Genomic DNA, 14,502 nt, shown 5'->3' on the forward strand with positions numbered 1-14,502 from the left:
TAGTTCCTGATGAGGGAAATGTAGCTGTAAGTGTTTTCAGTGTCATATCAAGTGGCCCACCTCCCCTGGACACACACAGAAAAAAAGCCAGTGACATATAAATAGACACTCCCATGTAATTAAAATGATTACAATTATTCAAGATGCATGGGTGAAAAATTTTATAGAAGAACTAACAATTACTGTGGTCATTTTGGATTTGTTGAAGTTTAGAACATAATTTTTTCTTAAAACATAATCGCAAGTAATCTCTGGACTCATCTACAGCTCTTAGAATTGCAGTTACAAGTGGCCACAGCCACAGTCCAGTGGGATCAGACATAAATGATCACAAACTATAGTGACAGACATTTCCATTCAGTAGCTCTACAATTAGGGCTTAGAACTCCACCTGCTTTGAGTGGCTTTCTCACAAGCAAGACCCTAGCCACTAGAGACACTCTTTCCCATTGCAACTTGCTCAGAATCAATATATTTCTATCCAGATATATATATATTCTAACACACAATATCTCCATTAATCACATCCACTACCTTCAGTCCCTTCCTTTTGTATTTCTAAACAAGATCTGGAGGAACTATATTAAGGGTTCACCTGCTATTAGCTGGTAGTTTGCTCCTCTAATCCTAAGTATCATAAGAATTGGGCACCAGAAACACCCCTTAGTATTATCAGTGGCAGGTTTCCACTGAGTATGGTGCTGAGGAGCCTGTAAGGAGGATGGCTTCTCTATTCTTTCCTTCAAGTCAAACTCAATTTCATTCATGCTCCATAGAATGATAAGGTGGGAATTTCTGAGGGTTGGAGCAGAAAGATAAAGCAGCTTTGTGTCAGGTGTAAGGTAATTATTTGCTAGGGTTTCTGTGCTATTTGTTTTTATTCCCTGTGTTTTCATTAACAGCTAATGAGTTTTCTCCCTTAATTCTGAAACAATAGCTTGGCCACTTGAAGTTGGCTTTTTCTGCCATGAATTCAACCAGCTGTTGCTGCTCCATAAACTTTATGGAGAAGTGAATTAAACCGCTAAAAACTTTCATTTCCTAATTCAATTCCAAATGAAACAGGGGAGAAAATGAGCCATGATGATGCTCCCCTCGTAACTATTTTGACTCACGGCAAATCCATCTGATTCTGAACTTGCAGGTACTATTTGCGGATAAAAACAAACCATAATGATGATTTTACCAAGAAATAAGAGAAAAATTTTAAAAGACAGAAAAAATAAAAAAGCATAAAACATAAGCATAAAACCAAAGAATAATAAATACAACATATAAATATATGTTTGTTTATTCAATATGCAAAGGCTCAATGTGTTTTTTCATGTTACTATGAAGTCATTAACTTTTACTTTTCTCCTAATTAATTATGAGCTATATTATAAAAACTTTATGCACATCTGCAACCAACTATATGGCATGGTTGAAAATTTTCTAGGGTTTGCTATTAATTCACCAAGTATCTCCGGATAATATAAGGAAAATGAAATAAATGTAAAGTTGAATTGTTTTTGCTTTCATTGTTGACAATGAAAGGGAATATACAACTTCTGACTCTATTTAATACTTAAGAACCCGTGAGATACAAGCTTCTTCTTTAAATTAATAAATCTTGAACAAAATGTCATAAATAAAGGTCTCTGATCCAATCCAGTTAGTTGTCATGCTTGATAACATTAATATTGCCAGATTTTCATGGACCAATTTCCTAGTAATGCAGTTCCCAAAGCTGAACTAAGGTAAGATTAGTAAAACTTCAGCTTATTATTCCGTATTTATAACCATTCACCTAAATTATTAAATATAATACCAACTAAAGAAATATATTGAGTACATACATGTCCATATATGTGAAATGTTATTCACATGTAAACATATTCTGGAGAACATTTGTAACACCAAATCTAAAGTTCTGTCAACACTTCCATTATAAATTAGATACCATATTGCACATACTCATGCATTAGAAAATGTATGGTGTTTCCCACAGAACATCTTAGAGGCTTCACCTATTTCTAAATATCCATTTCGATTTGCATGGTTAGTTCTTGTGATTAATACATGTATAGTGAAGGTCTCAAATTCTTCTCTGTTCTATAGAGCCTGACTTCCTGCCCATCTTTTTTTTTTCTTTTGGCCTCCTACATCTAGCCATAACTCAATGTATAAATATTCTTTTTTCCCCCAAGGCCCTGGAAGTGAGTATAATAGTACTGAATGTCATTAAGTCTACAGAACAAATGACGGCCCAGGTAAAGAAAGTTTCCATTTATCATTCTTTTAAAAAGTTGCTACAACTAGATCTTGAATGTACAAGAAATAAATTGAGCCTATGACTGTTTTTTAGCTTGGAATACTGTTTATTCTAATTGTATAAATCATGCAAAGAATCACAGACTTTTTAAGAACCTTTAGGGATCTCATTTGTAGAGAGAGCATGGTTTAAATGATAAGAAATGGAATCAAATGGGTTGGATGCTTATAGCAGAATCACTCCAACAACCAAAAGGGGAGCATGGTTTAATAATACTTCCAGAATGAACTACATCTGTCAGGGGTGAGTTGGACAGGAAAACGCCCAGGGGAGCCAATGGAAAAGTTTCTTTTTTCTCCTTCCTTTAAAAAAAAAAAAAAAATCCTTCATGATACAGTTTTTCATTTTGACCAGTAGGGTGAGCTGCAGTGTGTAGCATCGTCCTAATTCTTCAAAAAAAAAAAAAGGTAGCCACTGTGTGAACCCTCTGCTCTTTTCTTCCTTCCCCTGACTCACACCGCAAATGCTGAGATTTTTAACCCTTCTTAGGTTTCACATAAAGACATAACTCCTGGACATTAACAAACTGGAAGACTGACAGCAAAATATAAACCAGATAATTGTATATGTGACAATGCACACTTCATAAAGCAAATTACGCCTGTCAGCAATCATTCTGGCTTTACGCTAACACATTCCATCCACCACTGTTATTGTTCAACTGCTACTAAAATGGGACCTGCTGAGTCTGAATATTTTCAATAGGAATGAGATGTTGACAGAATTCAAAACATGTAAATCTAGGTATTTGGTAGTATGTAGTACATATACTATAAAATGAATGCATTTATTATATGGCAGCCAGGCAATCATAACTGACATTATTGGTTCATTGTTCTGTTTTCCACTGTATTCTTAGCGTTTAAGTCTTACTATGAAGCTATTCAACTGAATTTTCAACATGTTTTGACTTATAGGAGAAAGCAGCTCTAGTAACAATAAAAATATAATAGCTAACTGAACTCTTACTGATTACAGGCTCTGGGTCAAGACCCTTTAGGTACTATCTCATTTAATCTACAAAATAATCCTGTGATATACTATTAATCCAAAGTTACAGATAAAGAAATTGAGATCCAGAGATTAAACAATTCACCCAAAGTCATACAGGTGACTCATAAGTGGCTCTGACCCCGCCTTGTCTGATTACTAAGATCTTGTTCTAATTCACCGAGCTGTACAGTCTCCATATATGCATGCTTTGTAAATTACAATTATTACTCAAAGGCAAAGCATACTGAATGACTTGAATTTATGGCATGTGCCATTAATATCAGTATTTTTTTTTACTTCAGCAAGGTAAATCTATAAAATCAAAAGTATAATTTATTATAAGTAGTGGGAATACTGGTAGTCATATTATGCATGAAACTAACAAAGTCAAATGTGGTCAATTATTTGGTCAAGAAGGAGCTGGTCCGATTTATAGGTTCAAATGTACCTATTATAGTATTGTTGCAGTGATTTTTTTAAGAAATACCACTTTTTAGCATGAAGCTCATGCTTACAAAAAAATACAACATTTTGGGTTTAGTCAGATCAATATGTTGAATTTTTTTCTAGTGACGTCTGTGTGATTTTGTTTGATCCTGGATATTTTGATGCTGCTTCAGAGAAAGTGAGGCAACGTGTTCCACACCCAAATACAGCTTTGACCTGGCCTAGCTATAGAACACATTTCCTTTCTGGCACCACCATACTTAAGTCTCATAGTAGGAAAACGCCTCAAAAATATGTCGTTAACTCTAAATGTAGCAATTTTATTACTATTTGATTTATCTTGCTCTCTTTCCCTCTTTTCCTTTCTCTCAAATAATAAACTGAGTGGACCTCAGCACCTAGTCCCTGTCCTGACGCATCCTAGGATCTATCATATCCCAATCAGCTTATATTACTTCTTGAGGGAAACTATAAGCCCACTTGGATTTCAATATCTCCTGCTGAAGAAGAATGGGACTACACTGTCTACAGGAAGATATAAGAAAATTTCACAAAAGACAAAGAAGTAAAAATAAAATAATGTATAATAAAGAAGGTACTATGGGTAAGATAAGCAGGCCTGAAAACGTAAAACATCTTTTAACATACTGAAGAAAAGGTGAGTTTTCTTTGTGATTAACATAGGCCTCCAATACCACTAAAGCTGGAATGGCAAAAAGTGACAAAATTCAGCCTCCTTTTGCCCCTCTGCTTAATAGGAACTCCTGTTCATGTATGAAAATAACAACATGTATGTGTATAACAACATTAACAACCAAAGCCTCTTAACATCAACAAATCTGTTCAATGTTTGGCCTTTTTTGGAACAGAAGTTTCACATGGAAAAGTATCTCCTTGTATTTAAATTTTATTTTTCCATCTTTATTGGGGTAGCACTAACAAGGAAAGTGCACTAATCTTAAGAAAAGTGGTATCACTTTTTAAGTTTAGGGAAATGCCTTTTAGAGATGAACTGTGATCAAGAACTTTCTAAACTGGCAAGTGTGTGTTAAGTGCATGTCAGCTGACAGGGATAGACAAGTTCAGAGATTGATTCTTCCACTCTGCCTCTCAAGTATTAGTACTGACTGGAATCTTTATTTTATATATCATGTAACTCCCCTTGTACACAACTTAACAGTTCCTTTTCTGTTTTTTTTTTTAATTTATTTTTAAACTTTACAATATTGTATTGGTTTTGCCAAATATTGAAATGAATCTGCCACAGGTATACATGTGTTCCCCATCCTGAACCCTCCTCCCTCCTCCCTCCCCATACCATCCCTCTGGGTCGTCCCAGTGCACCAGCCCCAAGCACCCAGTATCGTGCACTGAACCTGGACTGGCGACTCGTTCCATATATGATATTATACGTATTTCAATGCCATTCTCCCAAATCATCCCACCCTCTCCTGGTAAACAATAACTATTAAACAAGTTTCCAAGAGAAGTATGTGTTGCTGAGAAGCACAGTGAAATGCTATATAAGAGAATTGGGCTTAACCATCACCTTATTCAGTCTCCAGATATCAAACAAACTCACTGGCTTTCAAGTCCAAGGGCTTACTCACAACGAATTTTAAGCAGAAACCCCAAAAATGTTATATTCAAATTAACCAGAGATTTCTCTCAACACTTTGGGTCCAAACCATGAAAATTCATTAGAGGCACAATTCCTGAAGTAAATTAATATTTACACCAAAATTCTGTGTTCAGAACACAGAACTGTACTCTTTACCTGATTTTCTGTATTGATCCAGGGATAATTCTATCTAAGAAAAAATAGTTTATGTTTTTTTCCTCAACAAGTTTCCAGGCTAATCAAATAAAATTAAAGCAGTCATTAATTTATCATTTTATTTTCTTTGCCATCTACATAATGACAAGAATCAGAGGTTCCATGAACTTTTAATTACCACGCATGCAAAAAAGAAAGACTAAGATAGGGTAAAAAGGTATTCTTTATCAATTACCATGCGTATTATATGATCCTATTTTATTATTTATTTTAAAGTACACTTTTAAGTGGTAGGTTAACTTGCCACACTTATGTAATACTGGTTTCCAAACATGAAACAACAGAGAATACTGCTATTTTATATCATCAGGATCTCACCTATAAATTCATATGTAAAAATAAACAAGGAAAAAACATGAATGGATATAAACTACCAAATCATGATTCTATTGAAAAAGAGCTACTGTATTAAATCAAGTTTTTTGGCGTGCTTCTTTTTCTCCCAAGCTTTGTTGATATATCATTGACATACAATATTGTATTAGTCTTAGATGTACATCATAGTGATTTAATATGTGTATACATTAAGAAATTTGGGGGGGATTTTCCATAAACTTTTAATGAGTTGAAAATACATTAACAGTTAAGACTCCTCCACCAAGACTGTAAGTTTAGTCAACATCCATAACCTTGCATAGCTACAATTTTGTTCTTATGATGAGAACTTTTGAAATCTACTCTCTTAGCAACCTTCAAATACACAATACAGTATTGTTAACTACAGTGAGCTTTATTAAATAAAAAAGTTAAGTATGCCCAGAGCAAAAATTTCAAACATTACAAGAAGGAGTGTAATGAAAGCTCATCTTTCTTCCCTTCTCATGGTTCTTCTCTCCAGAAGCAATATGTTTTGTGGGTATTCTATGAATTTTCTGTCTAAATATAACAAGTGTCTGTGAGAGTAGTAAGTCTTTTTGTTTTAAAAAAAAACAACAAAGGTAGCACTTGTCTTATCTTGTATCCTGCTTTTCCTCCTAATCATTTATCTTGGAGGTTGCTTCATATTAGCAGAAATAGACTTACTTCACTTTTAACTAATTTTTAGCCAAAAAATAATTAATGCACATGGTGAAAATTCAAATCGCACCAAACGATATAAATAACAAAGATTCTCTCTGTACTCATACTGGTACCTGCCTCAGCAGGGGTACCATGGTTAATAGATTCATGTGTATCCTTCCAAAAATATACTATATACAAATAAAAGCAAGCAAACTTGCATGCATGTGTGTGCACATACACACATACACACAGAGTACACTGTTCAAACTGCCCTCTTCATTTAACAATATGCCTTGGAGAGCTCTCCATGATACACATATATATTCCTTTAATCTCTATGTAGCACTCCATTAAATGCATATAACATACTTTATTTAACTAGTCCCCTATTGCTGAGCATTTAGGCTGTTTGGAGTCCTTGCTATTCCAAACAATGCTATAAAAGAACATTTGTGCGTATAATATATTGTATAGGGAATACAGAAGGCAGCAGCATCTGATTCAAATGAGTTCTTTTGCCTGCATGAAAGTCAGTTCTTTTTCTTGTGTCTCAAGATCACATATGCCAAGATGGGACTTTACAAAGGACATCAAAGCCTTAGAAAATTTTAAGGTTAGAAAGGAAAAAAGTGAGTCTTTTTGTTAAAAAAAAAAAAACAAAACTAACCTTTGATAGAAGCTGCAAAACAGTGCATTAATTTAAAAATGCATTATTGCATTATTCCACTCTAGAAAAACCCAACCAGTAGATGTATAGGAAGTAAAATATTTGAAAAGGTATCAAAGTCAGTAATTAAATTCAAAAACAATGTGTATGTATACTTCCACTTTCTACAGATTAATTTGTATAACATGTAGCAAATAAGGAAAGGGGAGAAAGGTCCAAAGGAAGTCAAGTCACAAAAGCAGCTGTCAAGATTGTTGATGCTAAAAGTTTGGGCTAAAGCCAAAGGCAGGAGCATTCGTCCCGTGTACATTTCCCCCTGTTAAATTCCCAAAAGACATGGAAAACATTCTGGAAGATTTCTTTTTAAAAAGTAGTATAGGTTAGGATATTCTAGGTTCATAACCAACACTTGTGTTTATAAAATATTAGCATTCCAGGAATAGTGATAGAAAGACACTTAACAATAAATTACAAATATTGTAAATTCAGACTTTTTCTTACATTTGCAAACACATCATAAATTTCGGCTATGTTTCTTTGTGTAAATCCTACTTATGACTGTGCTAAAACCTTCTGGCATGAATGCAAAGAGTATTTTCATAAATAAAACTTGTAAAATCACTGTACACTCCATTAAGTCAAAAACACTTCTCTTCAACTTCAAAGGGAAACCTTTCTCTCCTTTTTTTAGTGCTAAGATGGTGTTTCTTTGCTGCTTTAATGGCTTGCTTCTTGTAGTTGTCATAACTACATGCTCCAAGTATGTGATAGTAAGAAAAGAGAAGGAAAGTGACATCCATGCTTCGATTCAACATGTCTCAGACATTACAGAGCAATAAGCTCATAAATCTAACCTCTGAAGTGCCTACCAACAAAAAGTCTGCACACACAGCCTTTAAACACAAAATCTCACAAATATATGTATATATACATATACTCCAGTACATATATATATATATGGTGAGTTAAATGGCCTTATACCAGGGTTCAGCTGGAATGGATGAATATTATGGAAAGATATGTGAATATATATTACCTAAGTTCCATAATAGATTTACTTGCATAGCCCTACTTTGAAACATAAATATAATACTTGTTACCACTTCAGTAAGCGCCTACCAAGCAGCAAGCACTCCTCATGAGTTCATCATCTTATTAAAATTCATTACAACTCATAATAAGTGTGAAGAAGATATTATTAGGGCTTCCCAGGTGGCGCTAGTGGTAAAGAACGTGCCTACCAATGCAGGAGACGCAAGGGACGCAGGTTTGATCCCTGGATCGGGAAGATCCCTTGGGAGAGGGCATGGCAACCCACTCCAGTATTCTTGCCTGGAGAATTCCATGGACAGAGGAGCCTGGTGGGCTACAGTCCACAGCGTTGCACAGCATCAGACACGACTGAAGGACAGCACACGCACACACATAGATATTATTAGAAGATTTTTTAAATGAGAAGGTGATGTCATTTGCTATAGCTCACAATGCTTGTTAGTAAAGGAACTGGGATTCGAATTCAGATCTAACTTCAAAGCTCATGCTGTTTCCTTAATAAAACATTAAACTTGAAACAAAAACTTAAAAAACCCTCATTGTTTTATGTATTTTGTGTCCAAGATACATAAAGTATCTTATGCTTTCATGTACCAGGTTTCATACTAGAAACAAAATATCATTACATTTTTTATTCATTTCAAACTAGATTTTTTCTTTTATTCTTGCATTATGGTGAATTTTTTAAATGTACAAAGGTAGGAAAAAGTATAATAACCCCCCTTGTACACACTGTCCAGCTTCAACATAATTTATGATCCATTTTATTTCATCTACACCCCACCCTATTTATTTCTTCCTCTCCCATATTATTTTGAATAATACATCAGAATCTATTACTTTATCTTCAAATATCACAGCATACAAATATAATAAACATGTCACTGTCACACCTAAAAAATTAGCAGTTGATTCTCAACATAAAAAATCCAGTCAGTGTCCAAATTTCTAATTCTCTCATAGATTTTATAGTTTGATTCAGGATGCAAATAAGGTTCACACATTAGTTGATATGGCTTTTAAATCTCTTTTAATCTATAGTTAATGTGGTTTTATAATAACATTTTCTTTATTCATTTTGTATTATTTGCTTTTGCTAAGCTGTATTTTTTGGCATCAATTCACTTTGACAAGGGATATAGGCCTGGCGCTTCAAAATAAGATTTTTAAGATTCACATAGTGGAAAGTTTCCATATTGAAATATACCAAGTAATTTTCTCATAAACCCTCTACATCACCTATGCAGATACTCAAAGAATCTTCAAGCTGGCAAGAAATTTCACTGGTCCATATTTACCATTATTGCAAGTATAATGTAAGGGACCATTGGACATAAAAAAATACCATTTTGTTACATATATTTATGATATTCCCATGGTCTTTCTTAAATTTTTATTTAAATATTGTATCATTTGTTTTAGACTCTGGGTCCATGGTGGGCAATTTTTCTAATACTCATGAAGAAGTTTTATAGCAATAAATTTAAATTATAAACACTATGCCTTGTAACTGAAACTTTTTCTAATTGTAACTGTCACTAGGATCAATACCATCAAGCACTATGGCTATCTAAAAAGGTAAAGCTAATATTGTTGCAGAAATTTGAGCAACATCACGTTTTAAATATCTGATTGCTGAAATGGTAAAGTTCTATAGCAAAGATTCCAATGTATTTTCTTTATAATTTTAAGTAATTTAAGTAGAGAAAAAGTTTTCAAAGTAAACAGGGCTTGAATTATCAAAGGAATCTCAGTAAAAAATAAAAAGTCTTTCCCATGTTTTACAATTTTGTTTAAGCCCATTAAAAGAGGTCTTTCATTTATGTCCCTTCTATATTAAAGTAATAAATTATTGGGATTATTTTTCTTCCTATTTCATTATTTTTAAATGAACATCATTCAGGAAGTTAAACAGTGGATGAATATGAAAATTTAGGTGAAAATGGAAGGAAAGAATTATCATAACACCATGAACAGAAACTATACTATGTCCAGTCACCGTGCTAGGACTTACACGTTATTACTATTAGTCCTCATGACAACCTGCAATGAGGCAGTAAAATACAGCAGTGAAGATACTGGGCTCTAGAATACTAATAAGCATGGAGTTTCTTATTAGGGTGATGAACACGTTCTGAAATTAGACAACGGTGATGGTTGTGCAACTCAGTGACTAAAGTAAAAAACCACTGATGCATACTTTTAAAGGGTTAATTTTTTGTTATGTGAATTATATCACAATAAAGCTTTTATGTTTTCTAAAAAGAGTACATGTTACAAAGTCATACTGATTAAGTTAGACTCCTTGAGGAGATTGGCCTTGAGCAATTCTCTTAACCACTCTCTGCCTCAGTAGCCACATCTATCAGATGGGTATATTAACAGTACTTATTCCATAGGGCTGTTCTGAGGGTTAGATAAGATAATGCATGTAAAAGACTTCACACAGTGTCTAGCACATCTTTGTTTTATAGATAAGGAAGCCAGGATTCAGAAAAATGAAGCAACTTGCTAAGTTCACATAACCTTTAGCTAAATGGTATAGTGAGACTTGAACCCAGGATTATTAGGCCTCAACGTCCATGCTCTTTCTACCACACCCTGTTTCTTCTCCAGAATAGGGACAAAACTCTCCCGATACTATTCCACGATCACTCTTCTATCGCATTAAACCTGGCATTGAATGGAATGACGGATAAGAAATGCTTTGCTTGAAATCCTTCTCTAGGTCTACTCTCCCAAGTATCTTTCTTTTAAAGGTTATCTTTTCAGCACGTTGTGTCAACTCTTCTGTAACTAAGGACTATTTTCCCTCTAGGTACCAGACTTTTGTACAAATATTCTGAAGAATATGCATGTGTGTTTAGGGAGATGCACAGAGTTAATAAAATTCATCCAATCACCTTCCTGCACAAAAATCCTGCCACAGATAAAAATGCCAGGAATGTTTGGGGCCACCATTTCTGTCCTTCTTCACTCCCTTCCCAATACTACTTAGTCTTCCAGGGCTCTTAAAATACTTCTGCCATCTGTTCTACTTCTTACATATTCTTATTCTTTTCATAATCCCAAATTGCCCCATAGTATCTTAAATAGACCAGCTCCCAGCCAACCTACATTTTAGAAGCAAACAATCTGCTAAGATCTAACCAAAAGGACAAAGTAAAAGATACCCTTTCTTTCCTCTTCTGCCCCTCAAAACTGTCTTAGTGGGAGGAACAAAGCTGGGGGCAAGCCACATGTACATGGGTTTTCTATTTTATCTTTCCTTACATTACTTCCAAATGAGCAAAGTATATCCAATTTGCTACATATATCCAATCATTGTCAAGAAGTAAACAGTTTTCTGATCTAAATGAACTCTTTTCAGTTGTCTCCTTGACTGCTGTACCTCTGCCTTCTTTCTAAAAGAGAAAGACTGTGTAGAAGTTGCCCTATGCTGGAAGATGACTATAATACCACTATTACAAGAATCTGGTGAGATGTGTGCTTTGTCTTTTGAGCCCCACACAGTCCCTTGTGTTAAGCTCTAAAATTATTTTCTCTTCTCAACACATTACTGTACCACATCTCTGACACTAATTCTTTATTTCTCCTTTAGGTAATTAATTCTATCTTCACAGTTCCATTCATTTCTGCCAGTTTACATTCATATTCTGCCCCCTGTGGATTTTGGTTAGCATCTGTTAAACCCTGAACTATAGGGCCATTTCTTGAATAGCATATTTCACATTTTGCAAAACAAACTGCTACATTAGTACATATAATTCTCTATTCTCAACCTATGTTTTCAGCCATAAGTGCTTTAGGACAGTGAGATATACAGTAACACCATATCACATTATTTAAAATGTTACAAAAGCTATGGTTATAATTTACAAAAGTTTAAAAACTTTAAAAATATAATATTTTATTTTTAAAGTTTGCTTTTAAAGAAAACCTTTGTAGACTTCAAAGTATGAGCTAGGAAAATTAAAATTTTAATAAAACTAGTATCATTACAGTTTGATTTTTTTAAGATGCTACTGCTCACTGAGATGGATACATTAATAATGTTAAGAAAAAAATGGAAAAGCTTGCAATTGGTTAAAAAATTTTATAGAGCAAAATAGTTCATAAAGCTATTTTAGTTTAAAATGCTCTGTGATTTTTCTGAGAAAATAAAAATCTCCCATTTATAACAAGTTGAGATAGTTAATATTGAGAATGATGTTTCTGACATTCTCAACCAGGGTACTAAAAATAAAGAATGCATATACTTTAAAGGCACCCCCTCAAACTGAAATCAGAAAAATTTTCAATTTTGAACCTTTTAAAAATGTGTTTTAATCCTGTCTCTTTTTTTCAATTTTGCACACAGCTGTCTGTTGTACTTTTTAGAATCATGCCAGATGCTGGGTTCATCAAGCAAAAGCAGGAAAACAATGGTTTGAAAGCAATTAGAAGCACTGAGGCTGCAGCCAGGCTCATATTAAAATGTGATAACACCGTTCTAGTGGGAATTTCAACACTACTCCATTTCTGACATTTTTCTGCTGCCAGACAGGCAGGCTGTGTGGAAGAGCACTGTGATTGAGGAGGTAACATACTGGAATTTATTTCTGGAGCAATGAAGGATTAGTTGAGTTGGAGCCCTCCCAAGGCTTTTATTATGGACTCGGCCACCATTTTATTTGAATGCTAGTGGATCCTATTGGCATCTAACAAAGCTCAAGGAATAAAAGCTTTGGTCCTATAAAATAATCTAGCACGAATTCATTCAGAAGGCAGAAGCATCAGGGCTTCTTATTGCTAAAAAGCAGGGCAAAGGAGCCGAGCAGGGTGAAGGTTAATTAAACACTCCACTAACTTTCCTCAGAAAAGGCTAATGCCACCCTATGGAGAAGCTTACTTAGAAGATACAGAAGTAACAATACCATCTACACATTTTTAGTATGAACCATAAATGGTTGGAGAGGACTCACCTTGGGGCTGAAAATTCCAAAAGTATCTGAAATAAAAGGAAAAAGAATGGAGATAAGTCAAACTTGTATTTCTCAATCGTGGCATATGATAGCAATGGCACTCCTTCCAAAAAGCTTCCTAAATAGTCAGTAACTAGCCAAAGCCACAATCTACTCTAAGAAAAACCGAAGGGTTGTCCTTGAGATTTGAAAGACTCTTAAAGGCTTGAAAGGGACATTTAACTCACTGTATCTCCTTAGATAAGTCTGACTTTAGAGCTAGAAAGGTCCTAAAATATTACCTAACCATGGTCCAGGTTTCTCCTAAGGAGCTCTTCAGGCTTTGAGCAGGACGAGTCCTTGTTTTGATAACCTCTCTTGTGTATTATAGGACAATCAGCATCATTGGTTCTGGGCACCAAAAACTAGTGGCACCCCCAGTTGTTATGACAACTAAAACACCCCCTCAACACATCCCCAGATACCTTCTAGGCCTAAATTCTTAATTTTACAGGTGATGTATGAACAACTGACTCAAGGTCATCTAATATTTTAGTGTCCGAGCCAAGACTGGGGCTCTTGCAATTCAGTCTATCATTCCATCTCCTCTTTTATTTTGGGAAATGACTGGCAAACCCCATAACCCCTGAAGTCTTACAAATAATGAAATGGCAATAGCAGAAGGGATCATTTGCAAGTCACTTATTTGAAATCTAAATTGCTTCCCCCACCTCCCCACAGAAGCAATGCTATATATAGTGGCTACCCACAAAAGTCTATTGTACTTTGGACTCCATTTCCTCCTGCCTTCACAGGATACTTACATTATTCTACATCGATTTTCTCTTGTATAAATTCAACCTCTTCCTCTCAACATGGCCCTTTCCATCAGCATTTATGCTCATATAAAAATAAAGCAAACTTGCTCTCACCCCCTTCATGTCCCTCCATCTGCTGCCTTCTTTCCTTTCACATCACAGTGAAATTTTCCCAAGTGTTGGCTATAGTCTTTCTTTATTTCCTCACCTCCCACCCGCTCTTCAACATATCCCAATCTTGTTTACGGTCACCACATATTAATTCTTGGCTATAAACATAGTAATCTCTATCCCTCTAAGTGGAAAGAATATTTTTCTATCCTCATCTTGACTTCCCAGGGGCATATATGAGCATAACAGCATTTTTTTTCTAAGGAGAGAGTTCACAGTTTTAATCCAATTCTTAAAAATATTCCAAAAAAGATGAG

At 34.7% G+C, this 14,502-nt stretch overlaps 1 protein-coding gene across 1 annotated transcript in view; it reads right to left on the reverse strand.

Moving 5' to 3' along the window:
• SKAP1 (src kinase associated phosphoprotein 1) overlaps positions 1–14,502 on the reverse strand; it is a 308,245-nt gene that overhangs the window by 213,676 nt on the left and 80,067 nt on the right. The window contains exon 3 of the mRNA XM_055576087.1: positions 13,278–13,303. Coding sequence (XP_055432062.1) covers positions 13,278–13,303 — 26 coding nt within the window. The remainder of the gene's footprint in view (positions 1–13,277; positions 13,304–14,502) is intronic.

This window comes from Bubalus kerabau, chromosome 4 (genome assembly GCF_029407905.1).
Source record: "Bubalus kerabau isolate K-KA32 ecotype Philippines breed swamp buffalo chromosome 4, PCC_UOA_SB_1v2, whole genome shotgun sequence".
Classification (NCBI taxonomy): Eukaryota; Metazoa; Chordata; class Mammalia; order Artiodactyla; family Bovidae; genus Bubalus; species Bubalus kerabau.